This window comes from Eulemur rufifrons, chromosome 30 (genome assembly GCF_041146395.1).
Source record: "Eulemur rufifrons isolate Redbay chromosome 30, OSU_ERuf_1, whole genome shotgun sequence".
NCBI classification, from domain to species: Eukaryota; Metazoa; Chordata; class Mammalia; order Primates; family Lemuridae; genus Eulemur; species Eulemur rufifrons.
Genome location: NC_091012.1, coordinates 100,428,014 through 100,443,823, shown reverse-complemented (window position 1 = coordinate 100,443,823; position 15,810 = coordinate 100,428,014). Strand labels below are relative to the sequence as shown.

Sequence of the window (15,810 nt, the reverse complement as noted above, 5' to 3'; positions counted from 1 at the left end):
TGAAGCGCCCTTTACCTGTCGTTCTTCATACTCAGAAGACTCAGCGGACGCAGGTCTGCGGACTACGGGAAAACCCAGCCCCCACCACACGTGCCCAACTCTGTGCGCATGCTCCCTTCTGCGTAAGGCTGTTGTTGCGCATGCGCCTTGCTTTCCACCTGCTGCGCGCAGAGCTGTGGAAGGAGAGGTCGCGTCTTCATTTTCCTTCTGTGAGACTCGGTCCCCAGGTCAGTGGACTACTCCTCGCAGAAGTTTAAGTGTGAGTGAACGTGAGCAGGAGGCAGTGGGCTGCGGGCCATAGGGCTGCGTGGTCCGTAGTCTTGGGGGAAGGTCCTTGAGGTGGTTGTCGTTCTCCTTACAGGCGGCGATGCCGCCATGGGCCCTGTCCACGTGGCGGGGCTGGGACAAGGGGAGAGGGCTCTGTGGAGGGGACGGGTCAGGTGAAGATGGGGCAAGTGCTGGGGGGTGTTGTTGGAAGTATCTGAGTCCCAGGGTCGCCCGGGACCCCCGATGACGGAGGACAGAACTCGGGATCCTTTGTAGGGAGGCGGGCAGGGGCGGGGCGGGCGGTAAGCAGAGCCCTGGAAACTGGGAACCGTGCGGGCTGGTGACCGCGTCCCCGAGGTCTGTGCAGGACCCCGCAGCGGTGCCCAGTGAGGAGCGGGCCCATGCCTTGTGTCACGACTTCTCATCTCCGCCATGGAGGTTGGGAAAGGGTCCTAGTAGACGCCACGGGAAGGAATGGGCGGGGCCGTGCGCCCCAACAAAACTCGATGCGAGGGGGGACGTGGGCCTAGGGAATGGGCCTAGTGCTCCTTCCGTCGCAGTCACTTCAGCTTTAATTTTCTAGCCGTATTTTCCCAAACGTGTCTATGATGAGAGTCTAGCTGTGGAACTAGACCTCGTCAGAAGTGTCCTGTCTTTTGCCACAAACCTTTAGAGGATTCCTCTGCCAGTTTGGCCAACATAAATGGCTTTGCGAGCACTGAGTAGGGGTTCATGCTTATACTTACCTCGGGACTTAATTTCAAACTAATTTGAGAATTAAAAAAAAAAAATTCCCAAGTTAACATTTGGCCATGGAAGTGGTCAGATATAATTATCCTCTTAAGTTCATGTTCCTAATCACAGTATTCTGCTTTCAGTGAGAAATATGAGTCACCGAGGAAGATCAACATACAAGCCTAGGCCAGGAAGCATGGCGCAACAATTTTGTGAACTGATTGGGCCTATGACTGTGAGTGCTTTCACATTTGATGTTTTCCCGTTAGCAGAAATTTATTTTTGTGGGAGTGTTCTTGAGCAGGGATAGATAACGCTGGTAAAGGTCTTCTATGCTGATAAAAAGTGATAATGCAATCTCCCGAAGGAAACATTGATCGAGGAGGATTGTGTTCTCTTAAGTTCCCCGGATTCTGCCCTTGATTTCTTTCTCATAGTTATCGGTGACAGACGGTACACGTCCATCCCAAGATTGATCCAGATAGCTTCCAGACTCCTTGTGGGTAACTCTTCTTGGAGTAACCTGTCTGTGAGAAGAGTAACTTTATTAAGAATAAGTATATACAATCATGTTGGGGAAACGACTTTAGACTTCCTTATGATCAGAGATATCTATGTAGTCTGTAGATTTATATTACTGACAGGTACTAATAATGAATCTTTTCCTTTGCACGCACACATACCGGTGTGGGCCCAACAGCCCAGTGATGAAGAGTCTCTGCAGGAGGAGCCACCAACTGCAACTCAGGATGTGACTCCTGGTCGGAAGAGAGATGCGGGAGCACCTGAGGGTCCAGGTCACGGGGAAGGAAAGAAAGAATGTCCATGGGGTAAGAGGGCATATGGGTGCATCATGCATGATGACATAACCAGTAACAGGAGGAAAGAAAACATTAGAAAAGGATCTGACACATGTCCTAAAAGTTGGCTGGAAAAGTGAAGAGTACACTTTGCAGCTTCATCCAGAACCTTGATGTACTTATCTTTGTCTTCAAGATTTATTTTGTTGTGCTTGAAAATACAGTCCTTGCTAAATCAGAGAAAGATGTTCAGCTGTAGCTATAAGCTGTATATTATTGCACTAGTTTAATTTGTTCTTCTTCGAATGTTATTGTACGGTCTTCTCAGCCATTGGGTCAAAAGTGTCAGCGACCTTTAATAGCATGTGGAGTACCAAGTCAAGCTACCTTGTAGCACCCTAAATAAAGGCCATTTGCATAGGAATGTTAGCGCTATTTTATAAATAAGAAAACTGAGGCTCGGGGATTGAGGCTTACCAAAGAGCATTTGACTCATGGAAGCGGAATTCATGTTTCACTCCAAGGTTTGTGTTCTTCCTACCGTCTGTGTTGTCAGAGAAAGGTGCAGAGTTTTGGTTAAAATGCTTAAGGCTCAACTGTGTCTGTACTGTAGGGTCGCTCGTAGTGGCCCAGGAAGCAGCACAGTTCAGTGCAGCAGGATAGAGACTCTAGAAAAGACCCGATGACTGACAGCCGCTGTTTCCTGTGGTTGATATTGTTTATACTATCTTTGGTAAAAGCTGGATAATTTAGGATACTTGCATACAGATGGCTACATGAGTATGATTCATAAGTGACTTTTACAAGATTCTTAAATACTTCTATGGTGAGAAAAATCAAAAGTATCAAAGGGCCGGGCTCGGTGGCTCACCCCTGTAATCCTAGCACACTGGGAGGCCGAGGCAGGTGGATCGTTTGAGCTCAGGAGTTCCAGACCAGCCTGAGCAAGAGCGAGACCCCGTCTCTACTAAAAATAGAAGGAAATTAGGCCGGGCGCGGTGGCTCACGCCTGTAATCCTAGCACTCTGGGAGGCCGAGGCGGGTGGATCGCTCAAGGTCAGGAGTTGGAGACCAGCCTGAGCGAGACCCCGTCTCTACTAAAAATAGAAAGACATTATATGGACAACTAAAAATCTATATAGAAAAAATTAGCCGGGCATAGTGGCGCATGCCTGTAGTCCCAGCTACTCGGGAGGCTGAGGCAGTAGGATCGCTTAAGCCGAGGAGTCTGAGGTTGCTGTGAGCTAAGCTGACGCCACGGCACTCACTCTAGCCTGGGCAACAAAGTGAGACTCTGTCTCAACAAAAAAAAAAAAAAAAAAAAAAGAAGGAAATTATATGGACAGCTAAAAATATATATAGAAAAATTACCCGGGCAAGGTGGCACATGCCTGTAGTCCCAACTACTCGGGAGGCTGAGTCAGTTTGATTGCTTGAGCCCAGGAGTTTGAGGTTGCTGTGAGCTAGGCTGATGCCAACGCTCTCTAGCCTGGGCAACAGAGTAAGACTCTGGGCCGGGCGTGGTGGCTCACGCCTGTAATCCTAGCACTCTGGGAGGCCGAGGTGGGCGGATCGTTTGAGCTCAGGAGTTCGAGACCAGCCTGAGCAAGAGCAAGACCCCATCTCTACTAAAAATAGAAAGAAATTATATGGACAGCTAAAAATATATATAGAAAAAATTAGCCGGGCATGGTGGTGCATGCCTGTAGTCCCAGCTACTCGGGAGGCTGAGACAGGAGGATCCCTTGAGCTCAGGAGTTTGAGGTTGCTGTGAGCTAGGCTGACGCCACGGCACTCACTCTAGCCTGGGCAACAGAGTGAGACTCTGTCTCAAAAAAAAAAAAAAAAAAAAAAGACTCTGTCACAAATAAAAAAAAAGAGTATCATAAGATCATCATGAAAGAAATTATTTTATCAGAGGATACCATTTTGAAGCTAAACATGGAGGCCATGGGTCATATTAGCAATTTACTCTTTTGAAGTTTCCAGAATATGACTGAGAACAATGCCCATGAATTTCTTTACACGCAACTTCCTACTCACTGTAAGTTACAGTAATTTTGCTTTTCTTTTTGGTACTTTGTTGTAAATGGCATTCATTTATAGAAAGTTTCTTATAGGGCCTTTGGGTCATTTAATTTCAACAAACTAATTTTTCAATTACCTCAATAAGGGATGGTTGTCATGACTATAAGATTTGTCAGAAGCCCACAGATACACTTACCTAACCCTTCAGAAGATTACGTTTTGGTTATAATTAAAATCCTACCCATGGTGCGACTCCAGATTTGTTGGGTAGCTAATCCGCACTCCCCTTAATACACGGTGGTAACATAGGAAATGTAGGTGTACTGTGCTTTATCCTTGCATTATTGTTTAAAATAAGACTTCATAGTACAGGAAAACACAGGAGTAAAGTCCAGGTTTGCATCACATTACCACACTGGCCTACAGGCTTTTATTTCATAAGGCTGAGGGAATGAAAATTATAATTTACTTATTTATATTTCATGCTTTCTACTTAAATTGATTACATTTTTATGTTTAAGGCCCTGACCTGGAAACCGTTCTCCAGGCATTGTCTCAGCCAAGGACTGGTGGTAAAGGTCCGGGTCCTGACGTCAAAGAGGAGAGTCTACCAAAGCGAAAGCCCGTTGAAGTGCCCGAAGGAGGTATGTTATCCATTAAGATACACAAGTAGGCCGGGCGTGGTGGCTCACGCCTGCAATCCTAGCACCCTGGGAGGCTGAGGCGAGAGGATTGCTTGAGTTCAGGAGTTTGAGACCAGCCTGAGCGAGACCCCGTCTCTACTAAAAATAGAAATTATCTGGCCAACTAAAAATATATGTAGAAAAAAAAATAGCTGGGCATGGTGTCTCATGCCTGTAGTCCCAGCTACTCGGGAGGCTGAGGCAGTAGGTTCGCTTAAGCCCAGGAGTTTGAGGTTTCTGTGAGCTAGGCTGACGCCATGGCACTCACTCTAGCCCGGGCAACAAAGTGACACTCTGTCCCACAAAAAAAAAATAAAATAAAATAAGACTTCACAGTACAGGAAAACACAGGAGTAAAGGCCATGTTTGCATCACATTACCACACCGGCCTATAGGCTTTTATTTCATAAGGCTGAGGGAATGAAAATTATAATTTACTTATTTATATTTCATGCTTTCTGCTTAAATTGATAACATTTTTATGTTTAAGGCCCTGACCTGGAAGCTGATCTCCAGGCACTGTCTCAGCCAGAGACTGGTGCTGAAGGTCCGGGTCCTGACGTCAAAGAGGAGAGTCTACCAAAGCGAAAGCCCGTTGAAGTGCCCGAAGGAGGTATGTTATCCATTAAGATACACAACTATGTGGGTCCTTTTTTCCACAATATTACATCTTCAATAATATAAAGATAAACTTACTGCTACTCTAGCGAGAGAGTTCACATGTGAAGATCTTTGGAAGGTAGTTCAGACCCCAGGTGCCTGACCCCATGTGTTAACCACTATCAGACACAGAAACAAATTGGGTCTAAGCCACAGTGAATCATCACATGTGAAAGTATTTTCTTCCTTTTGAGTGTAAGCAACAGCTAACAATTTTCACAATCTTTTATCATTTCTGCTTTTCACAGATACACAATGCATTTGGAGTATCAGTTTGTATGAAATACGCTATGGCACTGAGGAAGCTTCTGGCACTGGCTGTAACATAATTTAGGAGATTCTGGATGAATCCCTTAACTTGTAGAGTTACCTTTGATCTTACTAAAATTAGTGAATTCAGCTTGGTATGATGTTGAGTACCTGTGATCCCAGCTACTCGGGAGGGTGAAGCAGGGGGATCACTTGTGGCCAGGAGTTACAGGTGACAGTAAGCTATGATCACACTTAGGAATAGCCACTGTGCTCCAGCCTGGGCAACATAGTGAGACCCTATCTCTAGAAAAATAAGAAGAGGAAATACATTCTTAAGAATTAAGAAATTAAAGTCAGCTTCAGTGCTGAATTTTTGCATTCTCTGGTTCTGTTGGCTAGAATTCAAAGATACTGTGTTTTAAATAATTTCTTGGAAAATAACACGTTGAGTCAAATTATAATATCTGAATCAAGATTTCATTGCTCCTGAGAACATGAGCAGGCACTCTGCTTCATTATTTCTTTTTCTGTATGGAGACCTAAATGCCTGTTCTTGGATTTTGTCAAATTCTGAATTCTCTGGCTCTGCAGGAAAAGTTGCGTGTTAAATCCTTCCCCCAATGAAGCTCTGAAGGACTGAATAATAAAATGGCAAGGGATAGTCCAGAGTCTAGTTTGTGTGCCTGATCAAGTGGGGACATTGCATGTAGATGAGCGATGATCATGATGAGTAAGGTGCTTATGCCCAGCATGCTCTCTGCCCCACTGTCAGTCTTCATGAGCTACTATTTCCCATGAAACCGTAGACACCCATGTGATACAATCACCTCTAACCACGGCGTATGTTACATACCACAAGTTTCTGCTTTGAGGCACCAATTGATAGGGTTTGAAATTCGAAGTCCTGAACGTGGTAATTCCCAAATACTCAATGAAAGTATATTTTACACGTTTTCCAAATCGCCTGACTGTTAATTACAAGAGCGTGTGAATTTAAAGCAAGCAGTTGATGTTTAGGGAAAGAATTTCCTTGCATTAGTTTTCTAAATGTTCTTACTCTATGCTGGTGAACCGTTCCATTAGACCTGTGGTCCCCAACCCCCAGTCCTGGGACCAGTCCCGGTCCGTGTCCTGTTAGAAACCAGGCCACACAGCAGGAGGTGAGCGGCTGGTGAGCAAGAGAAGCTTCATCTGTGTTTAGATCCACTGCCCATCAGTCACATCACCGCATGAGCACCACCTCCTGTCAGATGAGCAGAGGGATTAGACTCTCACAGGAGCATGAAGCCTACTGTAAACTACGCACGTGAGGGACCTGGGTTGCGCGCTCCTTATGGGAACGTAATGCCTGACGATCTGAGGGGGAGCTGAGGCGGTGGTGTTAGCAGTGGGGAGTGGCTGCAAATACGGATGACGAGTGGCAGAGCGGTTTGACTGCACAGAGACCATAATAAATCAGTTGCTTGCAGACTCATATCAAAACCGTATCTCTGGCCGGGCTCGGTGGCTCACGCCTGTAATCCTAGCACTCTGGGAGGCCGAGGCGGGTGGATGGTTTGAGCTCAGGAGTTCGTGACCAGCCTGAGCAAGAGCCAGTCCCCATCTCTCCTAAAAATAGAAAGAAATTAGCTGGACAACTAAAATCTATATAGAAAAAATTAGCCGAGCATGGTGGCACATGCTTATAGTCCCAGTTACTTGGGAGGCTGAGGCAGAAGGATCGCTTGAGCCCAGGAGTTTGAGGTTGCTGTCAGCTGGGCTGACGCCATGGCACTCTAGCCCGGACAATAGAGCAAGACTTTGTCTCAAAAAAAGAAAAAAAAAAATGTATTACTGTGTGGCAAGTGACAATTAAGCTGCATCTGGTGGCAGGCTTTTAGTCATGTTAGATCCAGTTCCCCTTGGCCCTAGGAACAGAGAGGCAGAGTCACTGAGGCTGCAAAAAGGCAAAGGAGTTTGTTGACTAGCCCCGGACCAGGGTCCAAATTCCAGAGCACCAACGCAGTGGCCTCTCCAGGAACTAGGACCCCGCCCTGGGGTAAAGGTTAAGCTTTTATACTTTTCTGTATGCTAGTTTTCACACGACACGTTAGTCTGCACACGACTCGTTATTCTGCACACAACACGTTACTCTGCACACGACACACTAGTCTGTACATGATACACTGGTCTGCACACGACACACTAGTCTGTACACGACACACTAGTCTGCACACGACACACTAGTCTGCACTTTATCCCCCTTCAGTTTATTTGTTCTTTTTTTAGAAGTGGCTGATCGCGTTGGCTTCTGTTTTGTTGACTCTAAGCTTCGGGCTTTTCGCACTGGCGCCAGTTATAGTTAACATCATCCGGGGGAAGAGGAGGGTCTCCGACAGGGGAGGGGGGACTGTTGTTGCATACCTTCTAGTTTTTGGTTACAAGCGATACTGGGAACACACGCCCTGCATAAGCCATTCATGCGCTGATCATGTCTTGCTCTTCTTATCTACTTAGTTGGTTGGAAGGCACCTGGACTCTCCAGCCCTTTATCAGGAAGTAACTTGCGGTTACCTCCCTGGGGCTTTGTTTTCCTTTACTTTAATGAAGCCTGCCATGGCTCCACTTACACTAAGCACCAAGCCAGCAAGCCATATATACAGAAGCAGAACTAGGCTTCTCACATTCAGGAAGCCTAGCCTATCATGGAGTTACCTTTGTTCTTATCTCTGTTTTTCATTCTGATTAACTATATTTATTAAACAGCTAAAAGCAAGCATAGTCACAGAAGCGAATAGCATCAGTTAGAATCAAAGAGAGCACACATTTTCCTACTATCAATTTCTGTTCTTCAGTCAGAACCCGACACTTACTTTAGTCCATGTGCGGCCTGCCCATTATTGTATTTACCACTTCTGTCTGGGCCTCTTTCCCCCACTGTGCACGTGTGTCCGTCCCAGCGTTGGTAAGCCCACAAGCTAACCCTAGCGAAAAGGAGTGAAAAACAAACGTCTCTGGAGAGCTGCTTTGAAAGGGGGAATGACCCTATGAAGAGACAGCAGAAGACGCTAAGACCACCAACGAAATGAAAGCTGCATTTAAAAGAACATACCAAGAGTCCTCCTTAAATTAGGGGTCATTACAACCGGTAATTCACGTTCTCCAAGCCGGCTTTGTGTCATACGTGGAGACCAGCTGTCCAGGGAAGCCATGAAACCTTAGAACTGCTTCGCACATGGAGACCAAGCACCCTGCAGTAAAAGACCGTCCTCTGAAGTTTGTGAAAGGAAAAAAGGTGAACACGAAGAACAGAAGCAATTATGGATTGCCACCACTTCATCAAACGTGTCTGCACTGAGAGCATCATTCTCAGTGACTAAGCACACTGCTGAAGCTGAGAAGCCTCTAAGTGTTGGTGACCGGTCGATCCTGCCTGCTGCTAAGGACATTGGCCGTGAACTTTTAGGAGAGGCTGCTGTTGAAAGGGTGGCATGTGTCCCTCTTTCGGCTAGCACCATAGCTACACGCATTGACGACGAAATAGCAGAGGACATCGAGGCACAGTTGTTAGAGGGTTCAGCATGGTACGCAATCCAGGTTGACGAGTCTACCGACGTAGACAGCAAGGCAACAATGCTTGTTTTTGTGCAATATCTTTTTCAGGAGGATGTGTGTGAGGACATGTTCTGTGCACTTTTGTTGCCAACCAACAGCGTAGCTGCAGAACTATTCAAGTCTTTGAATGATTCCATTTCCGGAAAGCCGAATTGGTCATTTTGTGTCAGTGTGTGCACAGACGGAGGGGCTGCCGTCACTGGTCGGCTTTCTGGTTTCACTACCAGGGTCAAGGGGGTCGCTACTGAATGTGGGTCTACGCACTGTCATCCATAGAGAAATGCTGGCTAGTGGAAAAATGTCACCTGAACTAAACAGCGTTTTGCAGGACGTGATTACAATTGCCAGCCTCATAAAAGTACATGCCCGTAACTTACAGGTATTCACGCAGCTCTGTGAGGAGGTGGATGCAGAGCACACACATCTTCTCTTATACACAGAAATGAGATGGCTGAAAGGTAGGTGACTGGCCAGAGTTTTTGAGTTATGAGAGCCACTCCAGAGATTTCTTTTAGAAAAACTGTCATGACTGGCAGCATATTTCAGTGACACAGAATGGGTCCCAAAACTTGCTTACCTATGTGACATATTCAAGCTGCTCAACGAACGCAGCCTGTCACGTCAGGGGAGAATGACAACTGTGTCCAAGTACACAGATGAAGTGGCTGCATTCAAAGACAAACTGGAATATGGGGCCACAAGTGAACCTTGGGATTTTTGACGTGTTTCAAACATTAGCAGGGATTTTGAAAGAGACTGAGCCAGGGCCTTCTTTCTCCCAGCTGGTGCATGAGAGCACCTATCTCAGCTTTCAAAAGGGTTTGAGCATTACTTCCCAACCACAAAAGACCCCAAAACTGGGAAGGACTGGATCCCCGACCCACTCACTTGTGAATACGCCAGGTGAATGGACTTTGTGCTAGAAGAGCATCAACTGCTTGAGAGTGCAAATGATGGTGGCCTTAAAAGTATGTCTGAGACAACGTCAAATCTCCATACGTGTTGGATGAAAGTCAAGGCCGAATATCCTGAGATGGCCACGAAAGCACTGAAAAGCCTGCTTCCGTTTCCAACAGCCTATCTTTGTGAAGCAGGGTTTTCTGCAGGGACAGCAACCAAAAGGAGATTACGGAGTAGTCTGGACATAAGCAACACACTTCGGGTGTCGCTGTCTCCATCACCCCCCGATGGGACTGTGAGTCGCAGGAGAACAAGCTCAGGGCTCCCCTTTCTGTATTATGGTGAGTTGTATAATTATTTCATTATATATTACAGTGTAATAATAAGAGAAATAAAGTACACAATAAATGTAATGTGCTTGAATCATCTGGAAACCCTCTCCCCTTCCCCCACCCATGGAAAAGTTGTCTCCCATGAAACTGGTCCCTGCTGCCAAAAGGTTAGGGCCTGCTGCATTAGACTATTTACATTAAAAGATCCTTTTCAGACAACTTCCAGGATCCTGTGATACATGACTGAAACTTACTCTTAGGAACATCATAGCCTTAAAAGTGTATGTTATTAAAATAATAAACTGTGTCAGCAGTATTTTATTAGTATAACAAATAACAATAAGAGAGCAACCGAATTAACCTAAGGGAAAAAGAAAGAGGTACTCAATAATAGACAGATATGAATCATTACTAAAAGGAAAAGTCATCCAATTAATAAAAAGATAATGCTTTTTTTAAAAATAGCCGTGAATACAGTATCCAGTAGTTTACATAACCTTCAAGAAAGTGCAAAAAGCCCATCGAGGAATATGAACAAGACACCAAGAGATATTGAATATATTGTATAGTTGGAAGTGAACTTGAACTCTAACATTTTCAAAAGATGGATGAAACGGTTGATATGCTAGGAAAGCACACATTATTCACTATATCCCAGTAATACCTAAATGTGTAAACATCACAAATACCAAGGAAGAACCTCTGAAATTTGTCACTTGTCCTTCAAAGTCACTTACTTTTAGAAACCACTGTTTGGCTTTTCCAGGTGCCTTACTCTACCTTCCCATTTTCCTCTGCCTCCCTTCTTTCCTTCCTTTCTTTATTTCTTTCTTTCTTTTTTCTTTCTTTTTTTTTTTTTTTTTTTTACCATATTGTGACATACGGTATATATCTTGACATTTTGATGTCAAAAATGGTGGTGATAACTTAAAACTAGTGCGGCCATATAACTTAATATACAACCTGGAGCACTCTCAAGTATAAGAAGAGGCATTCTTCATACTTACATCGGGACTAACGGTGACAACCAGGGAGAGGTGGTTACCCTATGTAACAACCACATAAGGGTAAACTAGCCCAAAGACACATTTTTGTACTTTTGTGCAAGAGAGAAAAAGCAAATGAAATACTGGCCTTTGTATTAGTTCACTTACGCAGTTGCTAATGTGACATGAACTGTTTTATCTATCTTGTATCCAGAGTATTACTTCAAGCCAAAGCATTAAATGATACATTTTTTGTAAATTCCTTTTGTTTGTTAGGTTTTTTGTGTGTTGGTTAGATTTTTAGTAAAAGTATACACAATGTTTGCTTCCTACTTAAAAGTACCTTTTAATGGGTTCATGTGATTTAGTCTGTTCTGAGCTCATGTGGTCTTTTGGTTTCCTTGTACTACGAGAAAGCAGGGTTTGTTTTTAAAATATTGATAATATATATGCTTGGAAGTCTATTTGCAAAGTCTGTACAGAGGTCTAACTGAATGCAAGCCAAAGGATGTCTCTTAGGCTTCTGGTTTTATTAATAGCTCGTTTTATAAAACCAAACGTGTGATGTCCTTTGTATGCCTTTAATATCATCTGCATAAAGTTTTGCTTAGGAATGTTCTCTGCTATTATTTTTATATTATAGGTGAAGGACAACCACAGGTTTAAAGGAAGACAAGCTGAAACACTGCAGACTGCTGTTACGTTGGGTATTTGACTTAAAATTATCTCAATAAAGTTTTAACAGTTTTCATGAAAGAAGTCTTGCCCATATTTTGTTCAGTTTATTCTCAGGTCTTTGGAACTATCGAAAATTATATCATCTTTGAAAGTTTGTATTCTGATTGAGCCGGTATATACAGGTGTTATGTTTTGAAATTGTGAAATACACTATTGGTCTTTGAAATATACTATTGGGTTTCCTGGCACACAACTCCTAAAATGCTTAGCATGGCCACAGAGTCATATCTTTTTGTATGCTAATGAATCGACTGAGGCTGGCAGCCCCTACATTGCTCTAGTCTAGGATAAAGGATTAGGGAGTTGAGACTTTGAAGCCCTACCCCCTGAAGAGATGGTGACCAGGCAAAGCCCTGGAGGCAGTGAGGAAGCAGGCCATGGCATTCCCTGGGGGAAGACCCTTCCAGGCAGGGGCAGAAGGTGCAACAGACCCGGGGGGCGGGGGGCAGCGCTTGGTGGGTTCCTGGATATCAAGGAGTCCTGTGATACTCGTATAGCCTCATCCCAGGTTTTTGCACGACGCGATCATTGGAAGGTGCCTGGTGTCCCCGCCTCTATTTCTCCCAATACATGTGAAGTTGGTGGGGTTGTCCCCCTGGTACAGGTGAAAGACTGAGGCTCAGAGAAGTGCCCTGAGCCTGCTCTCCTGCTCACAGCTGAAATTCCTAAAGGATGCCTGACCTAGTGCCCCATGGGGGACAGAGGGCGGGAGCCCCACAGCTAGAGGGAGGATGCCACCCATGCCAGATGTCAGCCACAGCCAGTATAAATTGTAAATTATACTAAGGGAAGCTCGGCTGTGACAGCATTTCCACTTTAGACGGAGGGCAGGACTTCAGGAATGAGAAAGGAACTGGGGTGGGGGACAGAGACAGGGAGGGGAAGAGGTGACAGTGTAAGAACCGGTTTCCCTCAGTCCCAGGAACAGATAGGCAGAGTCACCAAGGCTGCAACAGACAAAGGAGTTTATTTCCTAGCCCAGGCTAGGGTCCAAGGCTCAGAGCACCAGTGCAGTGGTCTCTCCACAAGCCCGGACCTCGCCCTGGGGCGGAAACAAAGCTTTTATACTTATCAATAGGTTACATGTATCGGGCACACCCCCCCCACCCCTCTTTTAGTTCATTTGTTCCCTCAAAAGTGGCCGATAGCTTTGGCTCCTGATTGGCTGGTTTCCAAGCCGGGGCTCTGGCTCCTACTTGGCCAGTTTCCAAGTCAGGGCTCTGGCTCCTGATTGGCCAGTTTCCAAGCCAGGGCCCTCAGTTTTTACCAGCGGCATTCCGGGGAGGGGGAGGGCGTGCGTTGGGGAAACCAAAACTTCGGCCTTTCCTAAGAGGTCCAGTCTGTCATGGAGTTACTCCTGTTTTCCTTCCTGCTCTACATTTCCCCCCCTTTTTTTTTTCTTTTTTTTGTTTGTTTGTTTCTAGCACTCTTGCTCGGACATGGGGCCTCGTGTTTCCCCTTTTTGTAAGCCAGGGTCATAGCTCAGCTTCTGGTACTGTTGTCGCAGTACCATCAGTTGTACCATGTTGACTCGTTCTTTTACAAAGGTAATTAACCTATTTAGAATATACGGTCCAAAAGTGAGGATGAGCAAAAGCACAATTAGGGGTCCTAATAAAGTTGAAAGCAAAGTAGTCAGCCAAGGGGAGCTATTGAACCATGACTCGAACCACCCTTCTCTTTGTTCACGTTCTCGCCTCCGTTTAGCCAGTCCTTCTCTGACTTTAGCCATGGATTCTCTTACTACCCCGGTATGGTCAGCGTAGAAGCAGCACTCTTCCCCTAGGGCCACACACAGCCCTCCCTGTTGGAGGAGTAGTAGGTCTAGTCCCCTCCGGTTCTGCAGCACTACCTCAGACAGTGAGGTCAGTGACTTTTCTAAATGGGAGATGGATTCTTCGATCCTGGATATGTCTTCATCTACAGCGGCCCTCAGGCTATTGAACCCCCTGTGCTGCACCGCTAAGGATGAGATACCTGTCCCTGTTCCTATTGCACCCAGACCGAAAAGGGTGGCTAAGGTTATTGCTGTAAAGGGCTCTCTTTTTGTAGTTAACCTGGCACCTCCTGTGCCTTTTTCCCATGCATCATATATTATATTTTCTTGGTGGTAGATAACCTTAGGGAATACTAGTACCATGATGCAGACTTCCTCTAACTCATTAAAGACAGACAGGCTAAGGCATGGGGTCAAGCCTGTTTTAGAACAAACCCACCATCCATTGAGTGCCGGAATCACCCATTTTGTTCCTCCATTCCGGTTTATAGATGGGTGGACTATAGCACAAAGTTGTGCATGGCTAGGGGGCACCTTCCCTACGCAGGTCCCATTTCCAGTGATTGCCTGAAGTGTTAGCCCCGGGCCCTTGCGGTCCCATGTGCAGGACCTGGGGGCCTCCTCTCCCGTGCGGTTGAAGGGGGCATCTATTCCTACTGCTTCATAGAAAGGGGGTCTGATGTCATAGCATAACCAACAGGCTTTTGTAGCATTGGGATCGGAGCGATTTAATGCCTCATATGCTGCTGTCAGCATTTTCCATAAGGGATCTCCTGACCCCTTTGTCCTGGGGGTTATTTGCGTTTCTATCTCTGCCACCGGGGTCCTTAAGAGTGAGGGTGGAGCAACAGTCAGGCGTGGGCTATTTTGTTTATCTCCCAGCACCCCCAAAATGTCAGAACCGGTTCCCCCCAGCACTGGATTGGGCCCTACAGCGCCCGAGATGGGAGAAGCCCTCAGTTTGAATTGTATTACGGTGCCTCGCCCCCCCCAGCGGCGATCATAGAGAGTTACTCCCCAGTATAGTCCCGAGACCCACCGTCTGTCTTTTTTTCCTTCTTCTGTGAACCTTACACGTATCAGGTTACAGTCAGAGGTATACCTGGTTCGTGAGCATGGCCGGACATAAGACATCTCAATGAAAAGAGGTCGGACCTGCCATTTCCACTCTCTGTCATTGGTGGTCACACACTTCCAGGCTGCACAGTAGAGAGACTCGATCCCCCCACACGCGCGCCTCATTTCCCCTGTTCTAAATCCCGGACATGCAAAAAAACCATTCCTACTTAATTCTATCCGGGCCTGGCGTTGGGTATACTGATATTCATAGCCCAATCCCTGCCGCTTAGGGTTATACTGCAGATTATCCATGCCTGGCAATTGTTCTAAGTTGAAGTACAGGTCCAGCCACCAAGTGTTTAGTGGGGCCGTTCCTGAAGTCCTACTATAAACTTCATGAGTTTCTAAGTTAGTGATTTCCCAGGTGAGGTTATAGGGCATGTGGGGATTTGGGTCGGTCATTACTTTTCCCATAAGGGTTATGTATATAGCAGTCACCACAAGCATTTTTATTCCGTATTGTCTTTATCCTGAGTCCCGCGGCGGTCTGGTTGTTACGCGAGTCAGTCTGGTCTTTAGTGGATTCTCAGGATCCGCTGAGGCCCTCCACTGAACTTGCTGCTGCTCCCGCTCGTCCTCGTTGGCAGGTCTTACGTGGGAGTGGTGTACCCAAGTTGCCACTCCGTCAACCTTTAGGGCAGTGGGGGTAACAAGAATAGTCTGAAAAGGTCCCTTCTACCTGGGCTCCAGGGTCTTGCTATTATGCCGTTTTACCCATACCCAATCTCCCGGCTGGTAAGGGTGCCCGTTAGCCTTTTCCCCTGCCGGTCGGGTGACCTGATAAATGGCTCGAAGGGCAGGCCAAATCTGGCTCTGAACCCTTTGCAGGGCCTGCACAGCCTGTAGTACTTCTATAGGGTGTTCAGGCAGGGTCTCAGGTTTCATTTTTGGAATTACCGGTGGAGGAGCACCGTATACTATCTCAAAGGGGGTTAGGCC

At 46.1% G+C, this 15,810-nt stretch overlaps 1 protein-coding gene across 1 annotated transcript in view; it reads right to left on the bottom strand.

The window, feature by feature from the left end:
- Positions 1–228: 228 nt before the first annotated feature.
- Positions 229–15,810, bottom strand: part of LOC138378996 (uncharacterized) — a 35,163-nt gene continuing 19,581 nt past the window's right edge. Inside the window, exons 6-8 of the mRNA XM_069464279.1 lie at positions 15,370–15,501; positions 5,012–5,089; positions 229–420 (exon numbers count right to left, since the gene is read on the bottom strand). Of these exons, the coding sequence (XP_069320380.1) occupies positions 229–420; positions 5,012–5,089; positions 15,370–15,501 (402 nt within the window). The remainder of the gene's footprint in view (positions 421–5,011; positions 5,090–15,369; positions 15,502–15,810) is intronic.